Source organism: Pangasianodon hypophthalmus, chromosome 6 (assembly GCF_027358585.1).
Source record: "Pangasianodon hypophthalmus isolate fPanHyp1 chromosome 6, fPanHyp1.pri, whole genome shotgun sequence".
NCBI classification, from domain to species: Eukaryota; Metazoa; Chordata; class Actinopteri; order Siluriformes; family Pangasiidae; genus Pangasianodon; species Pangasianodon hypophthalmus.
In genome coordinates, this window is record NC_069715.1 from 6,980,954 (window position 1) to 7,006,059 (window position 25,106).

The 25,106-nt window shown below is 36.6% G+C and overlaps 1 protein-coding gene across 1 annotated transcript; it reads left to right on the forward strand.

The window, feature by feature from the left end:
- Nucleotides 1-1,542: 1,542 nt before the first annotated feature.
- smtla (somatolactin alpha) lies at nt 1,543-23,441 on the forward strand. The gene is made up of 4 exons (XM_053235019.1): nt 1,543-1,608; nt 18,088-18,171; nt 21,873-22,048; nt 23,366-23,441. The coding sequence occupies exons 1-4, from the start codon at nt 1,543-1,545 to the stop codon at nt 23,439-23,441; spliced, it is 402 nt and encodes a 133-aa protein (XP_053090994.1).
- The last annotated feature ends 1,665 nt before the right edge of the window (nt 23,442-25,106 follow it).

Below are 25,106 nucleotides of genomic sequence, written 5' to 3' on the forward strand. Positions count from 1 at the left end.
TTTGACTTTAAACTTAGCTGAATCTCTAAGCACATCACAACTGTTTTAATATAAATATCTTTAATATTTTTTCAGGATTGAATTTTCCTTAGGTTCTCCAGTTGTTCCTCTGAGGGAGTTCTTTAGAGGTTCTGTGTAGAGCCCAACAACTGTGTGCTCTCCTGTTGGAAAGAGTTACACCACTAGTACATCCCATTTGTGAAACCCTTGCAGAAGTGCGATGGCATCATATGAGTTACATATGTTAAACTTTCTGGTCAAATCAAAGTGAAAAAAAGGGGAAAAATAGTCTCATGTTTGCTTCTGATGAAAGATCTTTGTCTTTTTACTAGCATAAAGAAGAACCAAGTGCGTAGATAATGGACTGATTGTTATAAACGACATTCTTATTTTTTGTGTTTTTAACCCATTTCTTCTGCTTTCTGACATTTTTTTCTTCCTATTTTTCAGCATCTAGAGATTCCTCTTCTTTGTCCGATATCCATATCTGTACCTGTGAGAGTTTTCTTAATGACACAGCTTGCTTTGTGAGGCTGTGATTCTTCTCCTTCCTTTTCTTTCTGCTCCGCTATCTGATTCATGCGTGTGTTTGCCTGTGAAAAACACTTGGGTATTATCTTTGTGTTGCTCAAGATCCACTCCTATGCACCAGTACTCACGATCATCACATAGGCTTACAATTGGATGGTGTAAACAGAACACAAACATGTACACATACATATTATTTTCATTCACATACAGAACAAATTACAGGAATTATTGCACTCTGAGGACAGATGGTATGATCGCCTTTTGCCAAAAACCTCATGCCAGTGTTGTGTTTAGGAGAAGAAAGTGCTCTAAGAAGGCTGCTATGCTACTATTAGACTTTAGCTTGCTGGGTTCCATGGAGATTTCTAAGTACTCAAACGGAGATGGAAACAAAAAGTGTCCTAGATTTGAGCAGAATGCAGACAGAGAATGCTGTGATTCAGCTTTAGTCATGTCATTCTCTCTCTCTCTCTCTCTCTCTCTCTCTCAGTGAAAGCGTGACATGCCTGTTGACGTGCTGTGGATTCCAGCCCCAGAGATTAGAGCTGGTGCCCAGATGCAGGTAAATAAGGTTTAGTCCTCTGGTAAACTTGCACAGCATCACCAGAACAGTGGATCCAAACTGCAGGAAAAGTTTCTTCCTCAAAGGAAGTGAAACTTTGTTCTTTGAAGTTTGGGCTATTGACAGAGTGGAGAGAGTGGCAAGATGCAAGGGTGTAAACTCAGTAGTCCTTTTATTTTGGAGAATCCAAGAATCATAATAAGAATCTATAATGAGCAATGGTCAGAACACAGGCAGGCTTAATTTAGGGCAATCCATAAACCAAAATAAAGAATGTGAACTAGGGGCAAACTCAGGAGTTACAATAAAACATTGATAAAAAGTATCTGACTTAATTATGCAAAAATTCACTAAGAATTCAGGATGATACATTGACAAATCAGGGTATATGTAGACAAACTAATCAAGGACTAACACAGAACAGGTGAACACGATAGGGTAACAAGGCAATGATAGGACAGGAGCAGAGACAGGAACCAAAACACAAGCACATCACGTTCGCCACCGTGGTAAAGGTGAGTCAAAGAGGAGATATTGTTTGCTGCTTTTGTTGTTGTTGGTAATGTTTCTAGTGACTTTCCATCCCTCTTATTTTACTCAACATATAAAAATGACCTTAACAGATAGTTTTAGGTGTCTTTAATAAGACAAGTTAAAAATGCACATGAAGAGACAAGTTAAAAATGCACATGAAGAGGTGGAAAAGTTGAAGTATAGACAGAAAGTGTGATAAAAGGTGAAGGAAACAGATGTTCTGAATTAATGAATGTAGAGAGCATTTGTGTTGCAAACTCTCTGTGTGGGTTGACATTCTTGTTTAGTGTTCCCATATCACTGCTGGAAAAAGTTCACATTGTTTTGCCATCGTGGACTCATAATGTGTACGATTTGTACAATTTATATGAAAAGATATGAAAGGTTGAGGATAAGGGCGGAGATAAAAATCCAGCCCTAACACACTGATACATTTGAATTCATGCAGATTTCTCATAGGTTACTGATATCAGGGTAGCGTTGCTGCCTCAGAGCCCCAGAGTCCTTGGTTGGATTCTGAGCTTGGGCTACTCTCTGTGTGGAGTTTTGTATCTTATCCCTTTTTCCACCGGTTCTTCCTCTGGGTTCTCAGTTTCCCTCCCACCTACAAACCATGTCGAGGTTGCCTCTAGGTGCAATTGTGTGTGTGTATGGTGCCTTGAGATCCCAGGTGTATTCCTGCTTCACTCCCAGTGTTCCCAGGCTCCGGATCCACCATGACTATGACCTTGACATCTTAGAATTTCCTTTGAATCATTTGGATGGGTTGCTAGTTTTCACACAGGTCTGATCTTTCCCTTCATCCCACTTGGCCCACGATTGAATGTCTTTCCATTTTTTCATTCCCTTTCTCTGATATGATGCACCATCACACATCATGAGCCTGTATTCTATCTTTCAGTGGTTTCAAAAGCATAAAACCACACACAAAAACAATTTGAAGGAAGCCCCAGAGACTGCCAGATTAAAAAAAAAAAAGTCAAAGTGTAGATGAATCCCAGAGTTCATAATGGTCACGCATTTGATTCCAGCTTATGGTTGCTGCCATGTGCCCTCAGCCTCAGCGAGGATCCTAACCTCAGCTGACTGGCTAAACTATTACTGGGTACATCTCATTGATGAATGTTTATCTACATAAGCTAGTGATTTTTTCCCCATGCTGTTTGTCTCACAGTGTGAACTCACACAGCTGGGTTTCAGCAATTTTATTGGAGGAACATACTATTGTAAAAGGCAACTGATATCTGTAACATTCATGAATAGCTCCAATTTAAGTCAATGTAACATTTTTGTTGCTGTCGCTGTTTTAAAGTTTAGACACCACAAATCATTTGCAGACTGAGATCAAAAACACAAGAAGACACACAGATTCTGATTCTGTATTTTGCTTTTTTCCATCTAGTTAAATTGTATTTCTAACAGAGCCTGACATGGCAAGCTACTATGTCCTGAATCCCAATAAAGGCAAGCCATGTCAGAGTGAAGGCTTAGCGTGGTAAAAAAGTTGGAAGAGAAAAGGTAGGACTTACTAAATGTTTACTGACAATCACGGATGTGAGCTCAGATTGGAGCAAGCGTGAGAAAAACATGGAGGAGATGATTTGTTCGCTGAATGTCAGCTCTCAGCTCTTGCCTTCACTACTGTAATTACTACTCAGCCTGTTTAGCTGTATTCTTTTCACCATGATATGTGATGGAGAGTCGACAAGAAAGTCCTGCAGTAGGACTGAAAAGACCAACATCCCACTCAGTGCTAGTAGAGAATCAGTCAGGGTCAGTCGTGTTTGCAAAGCCTAGACAGAGATCACTGAAAAAATGTTGATCTGCTCACTGTAAAAGTACATTTAATTTGGGTCGATGTTAGATGCTTTATAAGTGACATTAGATAATGATGACAATTTAAATATTTATTATAGAATTTGTATTACTGTTATAATGAATTCAACTATAGAAAGCTATAGGGACAGAACCAATGGATATGACGGAGATGTAGCCAGAGGGTTGTGGAGAATAAGCAGGGAATGAGTGATGGTGTACCTCTCTGTTCGGTACATCGCAGCCTATTTATGTGTCTTTCTTTTGTCAGTAGGCTACCAAACTCCAGAGAGACGTGGATTGAAGAACTGAGCAAGACTGAAATGTGAACTAAGCCAAGCAGCTGTGTGTTCTTCTTTTGTTTTGAGTGTGCCGTTTATTTGAAAGTCATAGTGCTGAAAAGAACTTATGGTGCATAATACCACTGTAGAAACTGTTTTTATGTGTAATGCACTATAACACTATAACTATGCTTTATATCTTGCAGTATAGATACTAGACTAGAGCCTGTGTTAGAGTGCTGTGTTTAGTTCTTACGAACAAATGTTATAATACATTATGTAACCTAATATTAAGAATTCGTATTATGAAGTGTTATACATGTAACTACTTATGAGTAACTATAAAGTATCCTAGGCATTATAATGTACACTATATACCACAGGGTTATTGAATTATGTTGTTGAATTATCCAGACTCTGTCTCAGCCTGCTGTTTAGAAGGGTCATGCTTTTATAACATCATCTATGACAGTATTTCCAGCTGTAGTGCTTTTATTCGGGAGAATCCAAGAACTTTAATAAGAATCCATAATAAGCAATGGTCAGAACACAGCCAGGCTTAATTTAGGGCAATCCAGAAACCAAAATGAAGAATGTGCACTAGGGTCAAAATCAGGAATTACAATAAAACATAGATAAAATGTCTCTGACTTAATTATGCAAAAATACGCTAGGAATTCAGGATGATACATTGATAAAACAGAGTATGAGTAGACAAACTAATCAAGGACCAACAAAGAACAGGTGAATACAATAGGGTAACAAGGCAATGACAGGACAGGAGCAGAGACAGAAACCAAAACAAAAGCACACTGCGTTTGTCGCCATGGTAACTGTGAGTCAAAGATGAGATATTGTTTGCTGCTTTTGTTCTTGTTGCTATTGTTTCTAGTAATGACTTTCCATCCCTCTTATTTTATTGAACATGCAAAAATGAGCTTAACAAATAGTTTTAGGAGTCACAGGTTGTTGAATTCTGTTGTTGAGACACAGGCATTCAGACTCTGTCTAAGCCTGCTGTTTAGAAGGTTCATGTTTTTTTATAACAGCATCTCTGACAGTATTGGCAGCTGTAATTCAAATAAAGCTTTCTATAAGGAGATGTTTATTTAACATTTATGCACAGAGTCTCCACGGACAGTGCTTTCAGTCAGTAAGTTGTCCACCGCAAGTGTCCTGACTACATTACCCATCAGCCCCTGCATATCACAAGATCACACCCACCTCTGTCACATTAATGTCTAATGAGCATGAGTATTTAAGTTCTGACCCTTGTAGCACTCCTTGTCTAGCATCTGTCGTGTTCACTTCATGTCCGTGTGTTTTTATGTTTTGCCTAGTTCTTGTTCCTTTAGTTCATGTTCTTAGTGTTTTTTGTTCATATTGCCCTTATTAAAGCTCTGACTCCAATACCCGATAACAAGAAAATCATCAGGGCAGAGAACTTTCTAGCTTATCACTAATGTGACAAGCTACAATTTTTTTGTCTTATTAACTTTTTAACTTGGTGTTATTTTTTTAATATGCTATAACGTAAAGTTATTTTGTGGACATTCCATAACATTAAATGGAACTGTAAATGGATAACACTATGATGAGTCACTCGTTAGTAACTTCTTAAATTGTGATTGTTGTAAATGTGTTCTATATAATATATATATATATATATATATATATATATATATATATTTTTTTATTATTTATAATAAATTGTGATGACAGGAGTCATGATTCGGAACACTGGATCTGAAAAGAAAATGTAGGCCTACATAAGGAATATGATTTCTTTTTTCATTGTCAAATCTGATTATTGTTTGTTTGTCCTTTAACCACATTGAAAGCAAAGCTGTACGCCCGCACAATGGATGAGATAAGCTGGGAGAGAGGGAGAGAGGGAGAGAAACATAGAGAGACAGAGAGATATATGGAAGCTGATCAGATAAATCCCTGAGTGATTAGAAACCATGCCAAGTGGAAAAGGTCAAACGGATGCAGGCATCATGCGGGACACCTCAGAGACATTTAGAGCTCACAGGCAGTGAATGCTTTGAAGAAAAAAAAAAAACAAATGGAGTGGCTCATAAAACAGTTTAGTAGTTATGCATGAGGCATCTCTGTGCAGCTCTCCGTCCTCTCTTTCTGTGGAAGATGCTATTGGAGCCCAACACTTGACATCTTGACTGCTTGTAAGACTGAGGCCTTCCCTCAGATGTGCACACAATAACCAGGGAGAGAGAGAAACAGAAAGAGAGAGAGAGAGATGTGGATTGGCAGAACTACAGAATGGGAAAAAATCTATCTCTCCATCCTCATCTCTTCAGTCAATAAGACGAGAAGAAAAAGATAGATTCAGATCCAGGGTACAGAAATACAGTTGAGTGCAAAAGTTATCATCCACCATGTGGAAGAGGTTAGAAAATAAAACAAGATAAAAGAAATATTATTTGAAAACTAAAAGTAAAGAAGAAAATTGTACCCTCTCAGAGCTGATGCATACAGACATTGCATGACATCTGGAAGATTTATAAAAGATGTATCAAAAGGAAATGAGACGAATCAAAAAAAGCTGCTCAGAGGACATGAAAAAGGTTGGAGGCAATTATAAAAGCAATGATTTGGCAAGTTATTAGCTATTAAAATTTATATCATTTAAAAAGGGGAACTTTTGCATTGATATCATTTTGATCTTTTTTTCCACTAGTATTATCTTAAAATACACTATTTTACCCTTTTTGTGTTGGTTAAGATGCATTTCTTTGTCTTTGTTCACATTTAGCAAAGGGTATGGAAACCTTCCCACTCAAATGAGTCATCATCATTAAACTAGTGGAGTCAGGACCCAAAGCATACAGGCTATCATCAGACTGAGGTTATGTCAGAAATAATACATAAACTCAGGAGGGAGAACAAGAGATAAGAGAAGTCAGTAGTGCTGTATGTAGGAAGAGGTAGGGGTAACAATAACAATGGGACTTGAAACTTACCTGTCTGGAAGCCAGAGAAGAAAGAGAAAAACAAGAAGAAGTGGAAACAAGGAGGCAAAACTGCTGTAAATATTGGAGAAATTCTAATAATTAAGGATGACAACTAGATGAGCAGCTAGCTAGGAGTTGGTGCTAGGTTTGGAGCATGTAATGTTAATTATTTAGCTAGCTTTCTTGGTAGAATATGGATATGGATATGGGGAGAACATGCGAAACACCACTAAGACAGTGACATGAGCTCATGATCTAACCAGGGACCTTGGAGCTCTGAAGTGGCAACGCTTTCCACAAGTATGTAATTTATTTCAATTAACAAGACATTTAGTGTGTTAGGCTTTGCAGATGTTTCATCATTATCACAAGTAAAAAAAAAAAATGTCAAAATAGTGAGCAATAAGCAGTCATTCACGGGACACAAGAAGAACATGTGTATGCTTAATGTGCTGTTTATTGGTTTAAATTTAAAATCAATGGTACAGTCCATAGCGGGGCTGAGAACACAGTAAGACAAGGTTCAGACAAGGTAACATGGATGACAGATGATTTACATGATCAAAGATCAGGTGAACAGGCAAGGGTTAAGATCAGGGACACTAGGAACACTGGGAAACACAAGGTGTGTATACACAAACCGATCAGGGGAAACAAGGAACAGGTGCATACACTTAGGAAAACAGACCAACAAAAAAGCGTACTGAGAAGCCAACAAGCACACTGAGAAGATAAGATTGATATAAAAAAAAGTTAAAATCTATCAGTTCAAATGTCTCCTTTTTTTGAAAATACTATATATATGTGCTAATAAATATCTTAGCACTTGCTCTCCAACCTCTTTCATATCGTCTGGGCAGCCTTTAAATCATGAGTCCCTGTTCGTCTTACAGTATCTATTTTAACTTCAAATCAGTTCTGGAGACTAAGGGGGTCATGGACAGACAGGTTTTTTTTTTGTCACCATGGTACATGGTACACCCACCCAAAACTCAATATATATATATATATATATATATATATATATATATATATATATATATATATATATATATATATATATAAAAACCTTCTGAAATTCTTCCAGTCAGCATGTGTCATATGTGTAGGTACTACTGATGCATAGTTCTCCATGTGCTTTTGTTTGTTTTGCCTTTTGCCATTGTTTTGACTCTAGTCTTATCTCTGCCCCTGTCCTGTCAGTCGTTTGTTGCTCTATAGTGTTCACCTGTTCTGTGTTAGTTTGTCCATCATTGTGTCTTTATACCCTGTTCCACTTGTTGTGTGCCATTGAGAAGTCTTATCATGTGGTGTTTGAGTCTGATCCTTAGTTCCTGTGCTCCATGTTTCCTGGTTTTGCCCTGTGTTTACATCTATGTTTGATGCTTGGGCGGTGCTTGGACCCATGCTATGGACTATGATTAGTAATATTGTATTCACCAAAACAAAACACATGCGGAGCACCCACACTTGTGTCCTACTTCTTTCATCCAAACATTACATGTAATCAGTGTATACTAATAAATAGCTGCACAGAAAACATCATAAATCCTAAGTGTGTGTGTGTGTGTGTGTGTGTGTGTGTGTGTGAGAGTGTGTGTATGTGTGTTGATACCAGAGCTGGAGCAGAAGGTGGGTAGGTGGCTGTGTATTTTCGTGGAGAGCTTAATTATGCCTGGGGCAAAGTGGTAATGCATCGCTACCCCAGAACTGTCATCTTTTTGCAATGCCACCCTCTCATTTCACGCTGTAAAACACACACACACACACACACATATTTGTTTTTGTGACATTTCAGAGCATAAGATTACACATTTTTCCCAAAGCAGCTTTGAATTCTTGAATTTGATTGTTCAGAAAGTGTTGAGTAATTTTAGATTAAAACTGTAGTTATTTAAGAAAGACTTATACTTGTTGATATGGTGAAGCCTTCTGTATAGAGATGTTTGTTTAACATTTATGGAAGGAGTCTCCAGTGCTTCATATCATTCAGTACATGCAGTTATAGAAAAAATAAATAAAAATAAAAAATAACGATGGTAACAGAAACTCTGTTTTGTGTCAGACCACATTATATGTTAATTATTTATCTATAATAGCATGCTCCCTACTGTTTTATGTCTAAGATAATGTACACACTCACCAGCTACTAGGAACACCTAGTGGGAACACCTACCCCTGCTCATTCATGCAATTAGCCAATCAGCCAATCGTGTGACAGCAGTGCAATGCATAAAATCAGGCAGATACAGGTCAAGAGTGTTCAATATGGGGAAAAATGTGATTTCAGTGATTTTGACTCTGGTCTGGTTCTTGGTGCCAGACAGGCTGATTTAAGCATTTCAGAAACTGCTGATCTTCTTGGATCCCCACACACGACAGTTTACACAGAATGGCATGAAAAAAAAAAAAAAACACCCAGTGAGGAGCAGTTCTGTGGGTGGAAATGCCTTGTTGATGAGAGAGGTCAGAGCAGAATGGACAGACTGGTTCGAACTGACAGGAAGGCTATGGTAACTCAAATAACCACTCTTTATACCCATAGTCAGCAGAAAAGCATCTCAATGCATAACACACCAAACCTTGAGGCAGATGGGCTACAGCAACAGAAGACCACATCCTGTCAGCCAAGAACAGGAATCTGAGGCTACAGTTTGCACAGATGGTTGAAGATTGGAAAAAGACCAGGCAACGTGTTTCCAAAAAAGAAGCACATAGCTTTTATAAAAAGCCTTTTGCATTGTCAGGAATATCTTCCTGGTCTTGACATAGTAAGTTTTGTTCCTGACAACACACACACACACACACACACACACACACACACGCACACACACACAATTTTTGTTTGGAATTTTCTTTACATAAAAAAACATCTTGCTGACGGAGAGACCCGTAACTCAAATAGTGTGTATGAATGCTAGCACCACATGCCTACATAAATCATTTTACACATAATACACAGTAAAAATCTTACACAATTCTCTCCACACAAGGAACCTCAAGGCCGGCATCCAGCCTCTGTCTCAGCCTGCTGATTTACGCCCCACCACCTTCAGGAAGACAATAAAAGTATGGGCCTGGAACAATAGAAATACATAAGTGCATAAGAGAATCAATTCAATTGAGTTCTGGAGTGTTTTCTATAGTCAGTCCATTCCATTAAGCTAATTGGAACATGAAATATGTATATTCATATCAAAACAGTCTGCTGCATGAATACATGAAATATTTACTTTATCAACATTCATTTCCATTGGCAGGCAAGAAGATGAAAAAGAGTGACCTCATTTTGACAGTCGCACAGATGAATAATTATGCGCAGCATTCTCTCGCTCAAGGATTGTGGATATTGCATTAGACGCAGCTCTTTGTGTTTCATCAAAGAACATCACATTGCCTCCGGTACGCTGTTTAATTCACTGCAGACATAAATAAATTGGTGGTTGCACTTACTGCAGGCTCTCCGAATGTTCCTTGCTGCCTCTCTACATAAGTTTATTAAATTTGATTTAACATGTTTGGAATTATAATGGCTCGGCTTGGTAACATTCAAAGCTAAAAGTGATTTCTGGGAGTGGATTCATAAATACAGCAGCAGGCTTTGCACGCCAGGCGTTTCCACATTTCCATGTCCCCTATTAGCATCCTATTAAAAGGTTTGTTCAAGCAGCACACACTGTTAAATAGGGGTCATCAGCTGGTGGACCACAGTCCAGTATTTACCAAGCACTGGAAATATACTGTAGCAGAGCTGATCAACATATGACAAAAAATAGCTATAGTTCAGCTGTTTTAAACATGAACCAGTTCCACTTCTGGAGCAGATTGTCTGTTACAGCCAAACACATGCATTTCTGTAAAATATTTACCTGAAGGCAGCTCATCAAGAAAGAGAAAAGTTTTCAAAAAAAAAAAAAATATCTTGTCATTTACACATTGTTTTGTGTTATGTCATTATTTGCCATACTGTCTTGTTATTTTGAATTAATAATGTTATTTCATGTTATCTCATTGTTCGACATTATCTCATTATCGCTAAACATTTGACATTTGACATTATCTCGTTATTTGACATTTGACATTATCTTGTTATTTCAACTCAACTCATTATTTTGGTTGAACATCTCACTTTTGTGAAATTATATCATTATTTTGAGTTAATACATTGCTATTTTTAAACATACTTTTTTTGTTATTTCAACTTAATAAGTCATTATTTTGGGTTATTATTTCATTATTTTGACATTTTGATTTAATAATTCTGCATTTCAGGTTATCTCATTATTTCAATGTATTATCTCATTATTTGGGCTTAATAATTAATACCGCACCATGTGCTGTTTCTGAGAAGCAACTAAATCAAACATTGCTTTATTGGAATTCAGTTAAACCAGTTTTGACTCCTAACACTCATTTTGAAGTTTTGATTGGTTGAAGTTGAAGTACTTAGTGAAGATTATTAAAGTGATGACGTGTTTTAAAAAAAAAAAAAGTCAATAACAAAAACAGAATGATTTAAGGCAATAGGACAATGCTTTAATTCCCCACTTCAAGTTCAAAAATTGTGTCTCATCTGTTCAGAGTATGTGATACCAAGTGCTGGTGGAAATAAACTGCTTTAAACTAATTATTGATCACTAAGCATTAAAAGATGACTGTTGTTGCCATTCAGACATGTTAATTGCTTATCCGGACTTCTGTAAGTAAAGAATTTGATGTAGCTGGACCTTCACAGATTTCAGTCAAATACCCCTGATGAAGACCCCTCATAAAAGAAATTATCACTCAGTTACAGTCCAAACCTTGATTAAGAAACACCAGTGAGGGAATTTCGCACAGTTTTGAGCCCATTGGAGATGATGTGCGGCAACAGAGATAAATTTTCTTTACAGGACTTTCAACCTTATTGAAATGAAAAAAGGGGAGCATATGCCAAGATTGGATGTTCCATTTGTTTATCTCGAGACAAACAGGGATGTAGTGTGGAGCCTGGCGATAGACTTAAAGTAATATTGACTCGCCCAAGTTCTTTTCAAGGTCATTGATTGTCTCTTCCAGTGTTCCTGAAACAACAATTCTGCCCCAAATAGAAGCAGATTTAGAGAGTCAGCACATGCTGTCTGGGCCCTCTTAACACATTCAAACACACGTCACCCCTACTGAGGTTTAATCACAGAGCTGATGGCCAACCACATTGATTAGTGAGATTTTCATTAAAGCATTGAGAAAAGTGAGGATCAGAACGTCTGGAAATCTACACCAAACATCAAGGCTCTCTTTCTCTCTCTTTCTCTCTCTCTTTCTATCTCTCTCTCTCTCTCTCTCTCACACACTCACATTCTGTGTCATACCTGAGGTAGAGAGACACTTCATATGAATCAGCTCAGACCTGACCTCTCCCCAGGGAAGCTCTTGAATTGGTCTGAACTGACGGCCCACTCGGTCCCTCCTGAGAGCTGATAAACACACTCTGCCAGCGCTGCAACCTGCTGAGGCAGAAGTTAGGATTGGCGAGCCTTAAAAAGATATTTCACCCTTATACACCCTTATATTTCTAACTAGAGCTCCCAACAACAACAACAATAACAACAAAAAATATGGCCAGGGATTTCCTTAACTGGATTTAATCAGTTTTAAATTGCTGCTGTGTCTGCAATTCCAGCTGTTGACACACGCGAAATGCATCAATACAACCCAGACATGTGGAACACTTTAATTAAAACAGCATGTTCTGTAAAGGAAATCAGTAACGTCTATATGTCTGGAGCTACACCCATGAAAATGCCACTATGGTGTCAGTGTCGCTTCACAATGATCCACTGCTTAAATAATATCCAGTAATGCCTTTCTGTTGATCGATAGAGGAGGGTTTTCAAATTGTGCACAACATATGAGCTACATGTAATTGCATCACTAATGGTATACCTATGAAGTGATCTCCATGCTTCAGATTATTATTATTATTATTATTATTATTATTATTATTATTATTATTATTTTAATAGAAGGATAAATCTCAATAAGGAAACAATGAAATCCTCAAATAATAATCATTACCTCCTGTCTGGCCAGCACTAGGCTTCGACCACAAGAACATCAGTACAATGAGACATCAGAAACAAGACAAATACATTGACTCTGGTTTTCATGAATTGAAGAATCCCTGACATTCGTTTTGGCTTTAAATACAGTGGATATAAAAAGCTTATACTCCCCTGTTAAAATTGCAGGTTTTTGTGATGTACAAAAAAAAAAAAATGAAACCAATATAAATCATGTCACATCCTTTTTCCACCTTTAATGTTATATACAGTAGCAACCAACAACAACAACAAATAGGAACATTTTAAGGAAAAAAGCACGAGTTGGATAAAAGTCTACCAACTAGCGCATCTTGATTTGGCAATTTGATTTTATTTTCAGAGCCCAGATCGAAATCATATTGAAAACCTGTGGAATGACGTGAAGAGGGCTGTGCACAGGACATCCCTCTGCGATGTGATAAATCTGGAGCGTTTTTGCAAGGATGAGTGGAATAAAATAGCCAAATCATGATGTGCCAAGTTGGTAAACTCTTTCTTTTTTTTCCTAATGTTTCTATTTGTTTTTCGCTTGAACTTTGTTGGTTGCTACAGTATATCACATTAAACGTAGAAAAAGATCTGACCTGATTTATCTTGGCTTCATAAAAACCTGCAATTTTAACAGGGTGTGTGGACTTTTTATATCCTCTGTATGCGTGTACTGGTTTGGTTAGATCTGGTCAAATATGCATAGTTGAAAGTTGAAAGTCCTTCCATTTGCGTAAGACATTGGTTTAGTGGCTGGATTTTCTGCATGGAGTCTAGGATAGTGTACAGATTAGTATGAATAGGTAAGTCTCATCTTCTTATATTCTGGTCTTCTGAGTTCTCATATGACCAACATTGCGTGTCGAAGACGTCGTCTTGACCTTTGTTTGACATTCAAGCTTAACAAACACTGAAATTGAATCCACCTTCATTTGCAAACCAAATGTACACGTTTTTCTACTTTCCTGATTTTTTTTTTAATATATTTGCAAAGATTGTGTCATGCCTATAACAAATAGCAAACTATTTTCATTATTTTTATTTGATTTTTTTAATTATTACATAAAATATATAATGCATATCAATTATTATATAATTAATAGCAGACATCCTGATTCCTTTTTGTAAAATGTATTGAAATAAGATTATATTTTACTCAATTGCCTTTTTTCTTTCCCAGATAAATATTTTTCTTAACATATGGATAGACTATATATTGATACATTGCACCTTGAGTCAAAATGTGGAAATGTTTTTGTTATTCTCTCTTTATGATTATGATTATGCCCATGCGGCTCTGAAATATCCTCTGCAGCTTCTACTGAGATGCACACCATCCCAACAAAGTTGGCTTAATTATGAAAAGCAAAAAGGCGCATCCCATCACTTTTAATGCGCAAATCCGATTAAGACACAATTATCTGGTTGGTAGGGACTGGAAAATGTAGGACACTCTATAATCGGGTGGGAAACTGCAATATGCAGCCACCTAGAGTGGCAATATTTCAATAATTTTGTGCCAATTACATTGGTTTATTGAGTATTTTCGGTTCTTTGTTTATTTAATTATGGCAATTTAAAAAATGACTGCTGCTGGGACATTTAAGATTCAAGAGTTCTTGAAAAAGAAAAGGCCAACTATTTTCCTGAACAGTTGGAAATAAGTATGTTTTTAAGAAAGGATTAAGAAGGAAAAGTAGCATCTAACTTGAACTTTGTTCTTTCTTTATGCTGTCAGTGATGCATATTTCCAATCCTCGAGACCCTGTGTTATATAGATTTTACACTAAAATGCTTTCGCACCTGATCCGACTCATCTTCGCCATTCTCTTATATACTTTATCAAAGTAAATATATACACAAATAAAATATGCATTTTTGGATTACAAATTTTCTACAAAGCTACAAGATTTTGGAATTTGCAAACTACTGTACTTTTGGAAGTACTCTCAAGTGCTAAAGAAGCGTTGAGAATAAAAACATTATTGTGCACATAAGTATGACTGTGACAGTTACTGAGTGAGCACTCTCCTTTAAGAAGAGCTACATTTTTACGCTAGCATGCTAATGATCGCCAATTAGCTTGCTAATATTAGGTGTATGTGAACCATTGACCAGTACCGGTATAACTTTGTGCATTCTGGGAGATAAGAACATTGCACGAACCTGATAGCAGCAAACACAAAAGATGCTAAAACCCAAGGCTGTGTTGAAGGAGAAGGGCTTATCTCTTCTGATCCATCAGAATGCTGCTCATGCAGGACCATGGTGTGAGTTTACCTGCTGTCCGCCGTGCTCTGTGCATCTGTGAGGCCAATTATTGTAAGATACCTGGTTTAAAGACAGTGGAGGTCTTGATGCAATGATGCCGGATGTATCTGAGCTATTTAATTCGCACGCAACAACTCTGACTGTGAATTAGTATGAATTACAGGGTTGTCAACAGCTTAGAAGCATCATATTTTACTGCATATTTTTATCCTATTTATCATAAATTAGCCTATTTAACATTTCCAGAAACAGTAATTATTAAATGCATAAAATAAAATGCATGTAAAAGCTGCAATATATGGTAAAAATATTCATTCAGTCATTCATTCATTTTTATTAAACTCTTTATCCTGGTCAGGATCATAGCAGATTCAAATTCATAGCGGATCCATCCCGGGACCACTGGGCATGAAGTGGGAATACACCCTGTCACTTAGGGCCCCAGGACCACCAGGGGGCCCAATTATTTCAAAATAGAAATGCAAAAAATCACACTTTAGTATCATTTGGCAAAAAGGTTTATGTATCAGACAGAGGGCAAACTTATGGTGTGAAAAGAACAGAAACTGCTACTTATGTTGTTAAATTAAGTAAATAGCATAACTAGTGTAAGAAGATCACAAAAATGTTGCAATCATGAAACATTCATAATGATCTGTGCAAAAAGAGAAAAGGACCCAAAAAAAAAAAACAGGTACGAAATTAATGCTATTTAGAGTTCATCTGCTTCCTTGCTTCCAATTCTTGACGTAATTGAAATGGAAAAAAAGTTAATGGCTAACTAGCTTGCTAGCTAGCTAGTGTCTAGAGTAAGAAGTGTTAGGCTAACGTTAAACTGCTAGCTCATTACTGCTAGCTGTGACAACAGTAGCCAGTTGATTAAGATAATCACCACTCAGGTTATTGAAATGTTAATTACCTACAGTTCATTTCAGTACTATAACAACTCAGACAATCACAAGCAATGAAGAAATGATTTCTGTGTTCAAACCTTTCACTACGTAAGTAGCCTAATGGTCTAATGGTCCATTTTCTGGTGCTATAACAACATATTTTGAGGTGCTGTCACCATTAGAACCAAATAAAAGTGATGCAGGTACATTTATATAAACCAAATTTCCTTATAATAAGCCTTATATTTCCTTGTGTATATAGGTTTTGTTCAGTTGTTTTTATTTTTATTGTTTATTAAACTGTTTTTTTCTGTCATCCAAGATAATGGACTATTAATTCTGTTCATTCTTGCAGATGAATTAATATGATTGGTGTGTATGGGGGACCCCATAGTAATGCTGAATTTGACTAAATGCTGTAACTCGTAATTTACAACTAGTAATAAATTAGCACTTCGTACCTTTAAATAAGTTATGCTGTATATACAAATATTTGTTTAGATCAATCAAACATACGGACATATTCACTTGTTAATTCTATTTATATAGAGGATGTAAATATACATTGTTCATCACAGTCAGCTGGCTAGCTTGTTAGTAAAAGAAAGACGAACATGGAACTGTCCATTTTATTTTTTCCCCACTGTGCAGCTTGAAGGCATGGAGGTTAAAAGTGGTGCAATTCCTAGTTCCCAGTGGGGTAAATGGTGTAATAAAATCAAGTGGTGTAATAAAATCAAAAGGTACTTCAACAGAGGTGTGCACACTTATGCAACTAGGTTATAGTAAGTTTTTATTTTTCTTTTATTTCCTTATAAAGGTTTCTGGTTGTTTTTCACTTTAGTTGTTTACTTTGCAACTGCATATTAAAGGTGAGAAAAAATCTGACATGATTTATCTTAGTGTCATTCTTTTGCGTCACAAAAACCTGCCATTTTAACAGGGGTGTGTAGACTTTTTATATCCATGTAAAGAGTTGAGTTCAAAAGTTATTCAAAATTAATTTATAGCAATAACACATTCAGTGTGTGAGGTTTCACAGATGCTCCTCATTAGCACAAGGAACAAAAAGGGACAAATAACAGATAAGATATTCATGGTGAGAAAAAATGATATTAGGTTGAAAGTGTGCACATCCTGCTATATCTATGAATCTGAAAGATGTCATACACCTTCTTCAAAATGAGATATGTCTTTTTAAAAAATATTTTTCTGTTCATTTTGCCATAATTTATTTTGCCTCATGTTTTAGATTGGGGTCTTTTAAAATGGATGTACATTTTCTATTTTTTTTTTTCTTTTCATTTGAAAAACATCAGGGACGAAGAATTTTGTTCTCAAATGTATATATCTGTTAAAATTTTATATAAAACTGTGTCACTGTATCACATGTATATATATATATATATATATATATATATATATATATATATATATATATATATTTAATTTATAATTTATAATTTATATTTATATTTAAATATATTTATATATATTTAAAATTATATATATATATATATATATATATATATATATATATATATATATATATATATATAATTTAAAAAATATCTTCTTGAATAATATCAACTGATTTCATTAGGCTCCTGAAGTAAAAGCTATTCTACAGTGGGATCTATTCTTAGACCTTACTGTAAGTGCACTAGCTAATTTATGTGCATTTTTCACAGGCATTATATATATTTTTCCCTGTTTTATTCAGGTGTGAATAAGAGATTAATGTTAATTAGTCTAATACTGACTACCAGCTGTTTCATAATAATACATATTCTGTATTTTTCTGAGTTACTTTCTGCAAAACTGTATTTTATATGATCTCTACGCATGCAGAAAGTTTATATCCATACTTTTTTCATAACTCTTTTTTTTTTTGCTATGGCAAAAGAGCATCTGGAGGTAGCATATGGAGAAAGTGTTAGAGATTAGCATATGCCTACATGATTATGTGATGACTTGTTACATGATTATGTGTTATATAATGAAATTGTAATAATGTGTAAATTGGTGCTCTGACAAGTCATCCTCTTCTCTTCCAATATTAGAAGTGCAGTAACTATCCACACCAGACCAAAACTGACCAAATTACATTTAATATGATTCTAATGCCAATAGTTTGTTAACAAGATTCTGTAGAAAGAGACGTTTATTCCTAATTCCGTGAGATCCAGGGAGGACTTTCCCATGCTGAGCTCCGAGACTGAGATTCAGCAGGAATCAGTGAGCAGATGAGTGTGTTGTGCTTCTCTGTTATTGATGTTGATTAATTTGTAAAATGAAACATGAGCTGTGGCCTGATTTCAATCCTTATTAAACCAAACCTTCACGCATTTCACACAGAAAATCCATGTTGCCGAGCTTCTTTCATGCTTAATGCTCTAAGTCAGGGGTATTCAACTAAAATTTATAGCTCCTTGCTTTCAAAGGTGTGGATAAGTAAGGAATAACACACTCCAGACTGCGCATGTGATGCCATTACCAACCCAAAGTGTATTATCCTCTTATACCACAGCCATTTGCCAAAGGTTACAGTGCTTATATTATTGACACATCACTCATTTTAACAGTTTATGGTTAGGTTCTTCCAAGAGACATGGTAGTTCCTGTTCTCCCTTATGTTATAGCTGAGACAAACAGTTATTCTTTCTCTCTCTCTCATTCTCTCTAGCTCTCTCTCTCACTCTCAAAGAGTTCAGCTTGTCATTTTACAGAGAACCCGCAAAGCATAAATTCCTCTGTCTTGAAGACTTTTCCATGCGGGAGACCTTGCAAAGCACCGTGACTGTTACAAAGTGCTGACAACCGAGACGCCTTCCATAAATATAAAATAAATGTCTCCTAACAAAAAAGTCTCCATGTCCATGTCAAAAAAAAAATATATATTTTACAGTTGTTTATTATTAGTCTTAGATTATGTAGAGCATCTGCTAGAGTAGTCCTTGTGTATGAACTGTTACTACAGAAAAAAATAACATATTAGAAAAAGCGCATTCATTTTTCCATATCATTCACGGTACAGATGAAACTACTGTCCAAGCCATGTTTTCTTACAAATATAATGCACACCATCTGACCAATCAGATTCGAGAATTCAGCTGTGGTATACTGTGGTAACTAACAGTTACCTATTAATGCGTTATCATTAATGATTAGTTTATAGTTAAGAATAAACAATTTGAAGTGGTTTTGTTTTGTTTGGCACTGGCGCTTCACTTTACCAGTTTTGCCCAACACCATGGAAAAAAGGACATCTCTGTTTTTAACTTGAAGCAGAGAATAAACTTCTCTGTCCAGTTGTCTTTAAACATTATGCTTTATTGTTGACTTAATGAACTAACTTGTCATCTGATTCACTTTATACCAGAACTGTGTACTAGTCTGTAACTGTGCAAATTACTGTGCCCATTGTCTTGTTTTGGTAGTTTTATACTGTCTTGTGCTGTCTGCACATGTTTGCACTGTACACTTTATGTAAATATATGTAGTCTCCTGTAGTTCTGTGTTTGTTTTATGTAGCATCTTGGCCCTGGAGGAATGTTGTTTCATTTCACTGTGTACTAACTAACTGTATATGGTTGAAATGACAATAAAAGCCACTTGACTTGACTTGATCAGCCACATCATCAGATTGATAATCAAACCAGAGAGGGTAAATAAAATGAACAAAAAAAAATCGACTAATCTTTACGTCTCCATCCATGTAGCTAGTCTCTGGTCCGATGGGCTGTCTTCAGCTGAATAATTTGTATAAATGCATTTGATTAGATAAGCTACAACATTGGAGCTGCTACAGAAGCTACAATGGTTCATGTTTAAATTCGCTGAACTACAGCCAAGGTTTTTTTTTTCATAAATTTATCTTCTCTCCTATGATATTTTTTCAATTACTTGCTTTGTCCATTGAAATACTTTGCTTGATTGCAGTCTGGCACTTGATAACCCATCTACATAATGTCTACATAACACTTAAGGTCTGTAGCAAACCAGAAGATGTCACTGGGTCTGGTGTACTAACATATTTGTACTCATTTCAAATGCAAGTTGATTTCTAAACCTTGAACCTACAATGACTAATGTGAATCATATCTGCCATAGGGTTCTTCCTGGAACTTTTAAAGGTCCCCAGATAGAGCTAAATAATCCCTCACCTTCCCTAACAGTGCAGCTGTGATCCTGGTTGCATCTGTAGCATCTTTCCATATCACTCATATGCAGTTTGTTTTTTTCTATAAGTGTTTTGGAATAGAAAATGGAAAGAGTTTCATGTATAAAATATGGCGTGGAGAGAGAGACATGCATTTTGGCTGTATAAATACAGCCAAAATGTGTCTGAGGGTGTAAATGGGATAAAAAATAATTATCAACAATAGCCATTAATCATCTGAATGAGCATTAGCACTTGTGTGTACTGACAGGGTTATGTACTCTGCGTGAGTGGCCACTTCACCACCAGCAGTTCAAACAGTTCTTTAGGGCATTTAGTTGTATAACCTTTTTCTGTGCTTGGTCGTTATATCACGTTCTGTTGACTGACAATAAAAAAAAAAAAGCTGCATTAAATTTCAAGACTTATCTATTATTTATTATTCACTTTCTTGACATTTTCTAACTGTATATTTCATAGCTACTAATTTTGTGCATTATACTTAAAAATGATATTAGTATGTCTAGTGATCTATTGGTTAATTTTGAGTATAAATATTTGGTTTTACAGTTTTTTGTGAATATTCAGTATTTGTGGAGCAAATTCAAGACCAGTCAGATACCTGATACACATGACAGATCGAACCTGACCCTTTCAATTGATTTTTGGCAACACTTTACATTAAGGTTCCCTTAATTAACATTATTTGCTGCATTAATCAACATTAACAAATGTTAATCTACAGCAGTAATTAGTGAGTAATATTAAAGTAAGGTAACACTGATGGAATTAATTGGCGTTTGTTTAAATGTTTGTTTAAACACCTGTTTACCTGTTATACACCTGTGTGAGATGACTTTTGCTTTGTGACATGGTGTATTATCATGATGGAGGTAGCCATTAGAAGATGGGTAAATTGTGGCCATGAAGGGATGCACATGGTCAGCAACAACTGATTGGTATTAATGGGCCCAAAGTGTGCCAAGAAACCTTTCCCCACATCATTACACCACCTCCACCAGCCTGGACTGTTGACACAAGGCAAATTGGGTCCATGGATTCATGCTGTTGGCACCAAATTCTGACCCTACCATCTGTGTGCCTCAGCAGAAATCGAGATTCAGCAGACCAGGCTACATTTTTCTAGTCTTCATCTGTCCAGGTTTGGTGAGCCTGTGCCCACTGCAGCCTCAGCTTTCTGTTCTTGGCTGACAGAAGCAGATCCTGACGTGGTCTTCTGCTGTTGTAGCCCAGTTTGACATGTTGTGCATTCTGAGATGCTTTTCTGCTCACCAAAATTGTACAGAGTCGTTATCTGTGTTACTGTAGCCTTTCTGTCAGCTCGAACCAGTCCGGCCTTTCTCTGTTGACCTCTCTCATCAACAAGGCTTTTCCGTCCACGGAACTGCTGCTCACTGGATGTTTTTCTTCATTGCGCCATTCTGAGTAAACACTAGAGACAGTTGTGTGCGAATATCCCAGGAGCTGAGCATATTCACACCAGTTTGTCTGGCTCCAACAATCATGCCAAGGTCCAAATTACTGAGACCACATTTTTTTTCCTCATTCTGATGGTTGATGTGAACATTACCTGAAGCTGCTGGCCCGTATCTGCATGATTTTATGCTTTGAACTGCTGCTCCACAATTGGCCGATTAGATAATTGCATGAATGAATAGGTGTAATGGTGTTCCTAATAATGTCTCAATGAGTGTATATCTATAAAGGCTGGTTTGTAACTGTTGTAGACTGATTTGCTCTGTGCTGCCCTCTACAGGACCAGTGGATCTTTCACTCTGTATTAATGCTGGTGCAGTCCCGGAATGAACCACTGGTTTACCTTCAGTCCACTCTGGACCAGTATAACGATGCACCAGAGGCTTTATTCAATTGCATACCTGAGAAGCTGCTCATTCTGGAGGAAAGAGTGGTGGTCCTGATCTCCAGGGTAAAGTAAAACACTGAAAACACACAAATTAAAGGCTTGTTTATTGTTCCTGCTGAAAAGGCTACAGAAGATTTTTTTTGACAAACTTTGGTAAAGTGAGAGGCTACAGTGGCAGGACGATGCCAGTCATTTTTCTTTTAAAATGGCCTGAAAGGTGAGGAAGCACCCTTAAAGATTTAAATATCTAATTATTATTAAAAGTAAACTATCATAAGCATCTCTTTCATTATATTCAAGTTGCAGTTAAATACTATAGAAGAAAGGCTTTATTTCTGACATATAATTACAGTATAGTGAAATTATTTTCTTTGCATGTATATGCATTTATTTACATATACATATACTGTACATCTCCTTTTAAGATACTTTACTGACAACTCAGTTAGAATGATGTAATCTGCAGCATCAGAACTAGCTGGTGTAAATGGGCAATCAATCAATCAATTAATAAATCAATTAATCAATCAATCCATAATGGTCCATTTTTGGCTTGAAGTAGATTATTAGATTTTTTTTTTTTTTTGTGAAACCAAAAACAACAACAACACCGCCAATATTGTGAGAGAAATACACATACTGGGGCTGATTTCTTTCCAGCCCAGACTGTAGATATATGCAGCCAATCACTGATAGTTGTGCCAAGTGATTACACAGGTGAAATTAAATGGCTGCTACATTTGGTGTCCACTGGGGTCAATTTATTTAAACTTTCATTGCTGACACTTTCATAACATGTCATTAGAAGTGACTGAGAAGATGCAATAGCGAGTTTAATTACCATCAACGAGATACTGTCTCGATGATTCAATTTGGAAAATGCCTCTGGAGGAGAAACTAGAAGTAAAGAGACAAAGTAAACAAGGCACAAATGACAGAACCATATCTGTTGTGTTCTTTGTTTTGTAGGGAAGAGCTAGCAAGCAGCAAGCACAGCTTTTCTGTTTACATGTTTGTCATTCCAAAACGACACAGCAAGACTATGAATTTGAATTTGAAAAACCCGACTTTAAAATTTACAAAGCACATGTGGTGTTGTTTATCTCTCTTCCAATGAGTGTGTGTAATTGTTTTATGCCTGCAATGAGAACCTGTGCTATAAGGTTCAACCCCAATAGTTACACAATAATTACCATGAGTTACTGACTATCATGACCAGCCGTTTTTTGTAATATTAACCTTCACAGCCAATAATGTTATAGTTCTTGGTAATGGACTCAGTGCTTTGTTCACCAATTCAGTTAAAATGAATAATGCTGCCAATATCACATAAACCCCTCAACCCTCATATCTACATTTCATATCTACATCTCTTTCATCTCCAGATGTTGGATGAGGGAATTCACTTGCTTCAAGAAAGATGCCCACAAGGTGGAGACCTTCCTGAAGCTTCTCAAGTGATGCCAAACCATCCATTTCAACTGTGTTCTATAGTGAAACACAACTGCTACTCTGCACACATTGTTATTTCTCAGGTTGAACTTTTTCTCAGAGAGTTCTGCTAGTTGTGCATTTTAATGTGGCTTTCATATAGGCTGCTGGCTAAAGATGTTTTATAAGCTCTGCCTTGAAATACTAGCTTGTTCAGTAAAGCCAATAGTCTGTACATTTGCTCCATATTGATATTAATGACTTGAGAATGAAAAAAAGGACCAGGCAGAGAATTCCTCAGTGGAGCTCAGGAATGTGAACCGTTCAGTGAATCTGCATATTTTACCATCAACTTGACTTCCTCTTTATTCTCAAGAGTTTGTATTGTTACTGATACTGCATGTTACTGATACTGATACTTTTTCCCCTTTGGGCTTCATGTGCATTTACACAGATCCTGTATTTTTCTTTCCTGAAGTGTGAAGTGCATGTAGCTTCACTTCTGTTTTAGTAGATGAAACACATTAGATGCAGATGAATGTAACCCAGGGAGAGACCCAGGATCAGCTGGTTGTAGATAATGATTGATATGCGTGTGTTTGTGTGTGTGTGTGCCCATCTGCTTTTTCTGGACTAAAGAAAAATAAAAATCTGCATGTTACAAAAAAAAAAAACAAAAAGAAAACTTAATAATAAGCACTTATCCAGTTTTGATGGCTCTGTTTCCACTGTAGCCTCAGATTCCTGTTCTTGGCTGACACAAGCGGAATCAAATGTAGTCTTCTACTGTTAGCCCATTCACCTTGGGATGCTTTTCTGCTCACCATGGTTGTAAAAAGGGCTTATTTGAGTTACCGTAGCCTTCCTTTCAGCTCAAACCAGTCTGACCATTCTCCTTAGACGAACTCTGATGTTTGATGTGAACATTAACTGAAGCTCTTGTCCTGTATCTGCATGATTTTATGCATCGTACTGCTGCCACATGATTGGCTGATTGGATAAATGCATGAGTGAGAAGGTGTACAGGTATTCCTAATAAAGTGACCAGTGAGTGTATGTAGAATTTACACACCCACACACACACCCACACACACATATACATACTCTAAATGTATAAACCTCTGTGTCACAACACAATCATCCTAAATACTGTATACGATATACTTTATATTGCATACATATAAATACGTATTGGACATTGGTGAATAAATCAATACATATTAGTACATTCACCAGTACATTCTGTTGCATCCACAAGCAGTTGTTTATCCTAAGTGACAAAAGCAAGAGAGTGGAGGCGGAACAAGTTGACTTCTTGTCATTGTGGTCTTGTTTTCACGAGGGTTAAGTGACCATTTGAATTATTACTCCAGGGAATGAAACAACACCAAACATGCCAGTTAAAGGCAATAATTGCATGGTGGCACAGTGGGTGCCTGGCCACTAACCCACAAGCAGGCAAACACGATACTCTCTGGCCTCTGAGGTTGTGTATCCCTATGGCAACAAAGCAAATGGCTGTGATTAAAGTAAACACTACATGGAGACAATAATCTGATATATGACAGCTTCTTTCACTTTCAGAGGACCTTTTTTACTGAAATCAGAGATGGGAAGTAACAGTGCAATTATATTGTTAGTGTACTTCTGTATGATTTGTACATACGTATCTACAATAATGCTTTTCTAATACTT

Bases quoted from the DNA above. Each gene is read 5' to 3' on its own strand.
- smtla (XM_053235019.1), top strand. From the start codon at position 1,543: ATGATAGGACAGGAGCAGAGACAGGAACCAAAACACAAGCACATCACG. The intron at 1,609-18,087 runs GTGAGTCAAAGA...AAGATTCTGTAG, and splicing joins CGTTCGCCACCGTGGTAAAG to AAAGAGACGTTTATTCCTAA. The intron at 18,172-21,872 runs GTGAGCAGATGA...TGCCCTCTACAG, and splicing joins CTGAGATTCAGCAGGAATCA to GACCAGTGGATCTTTCACTC.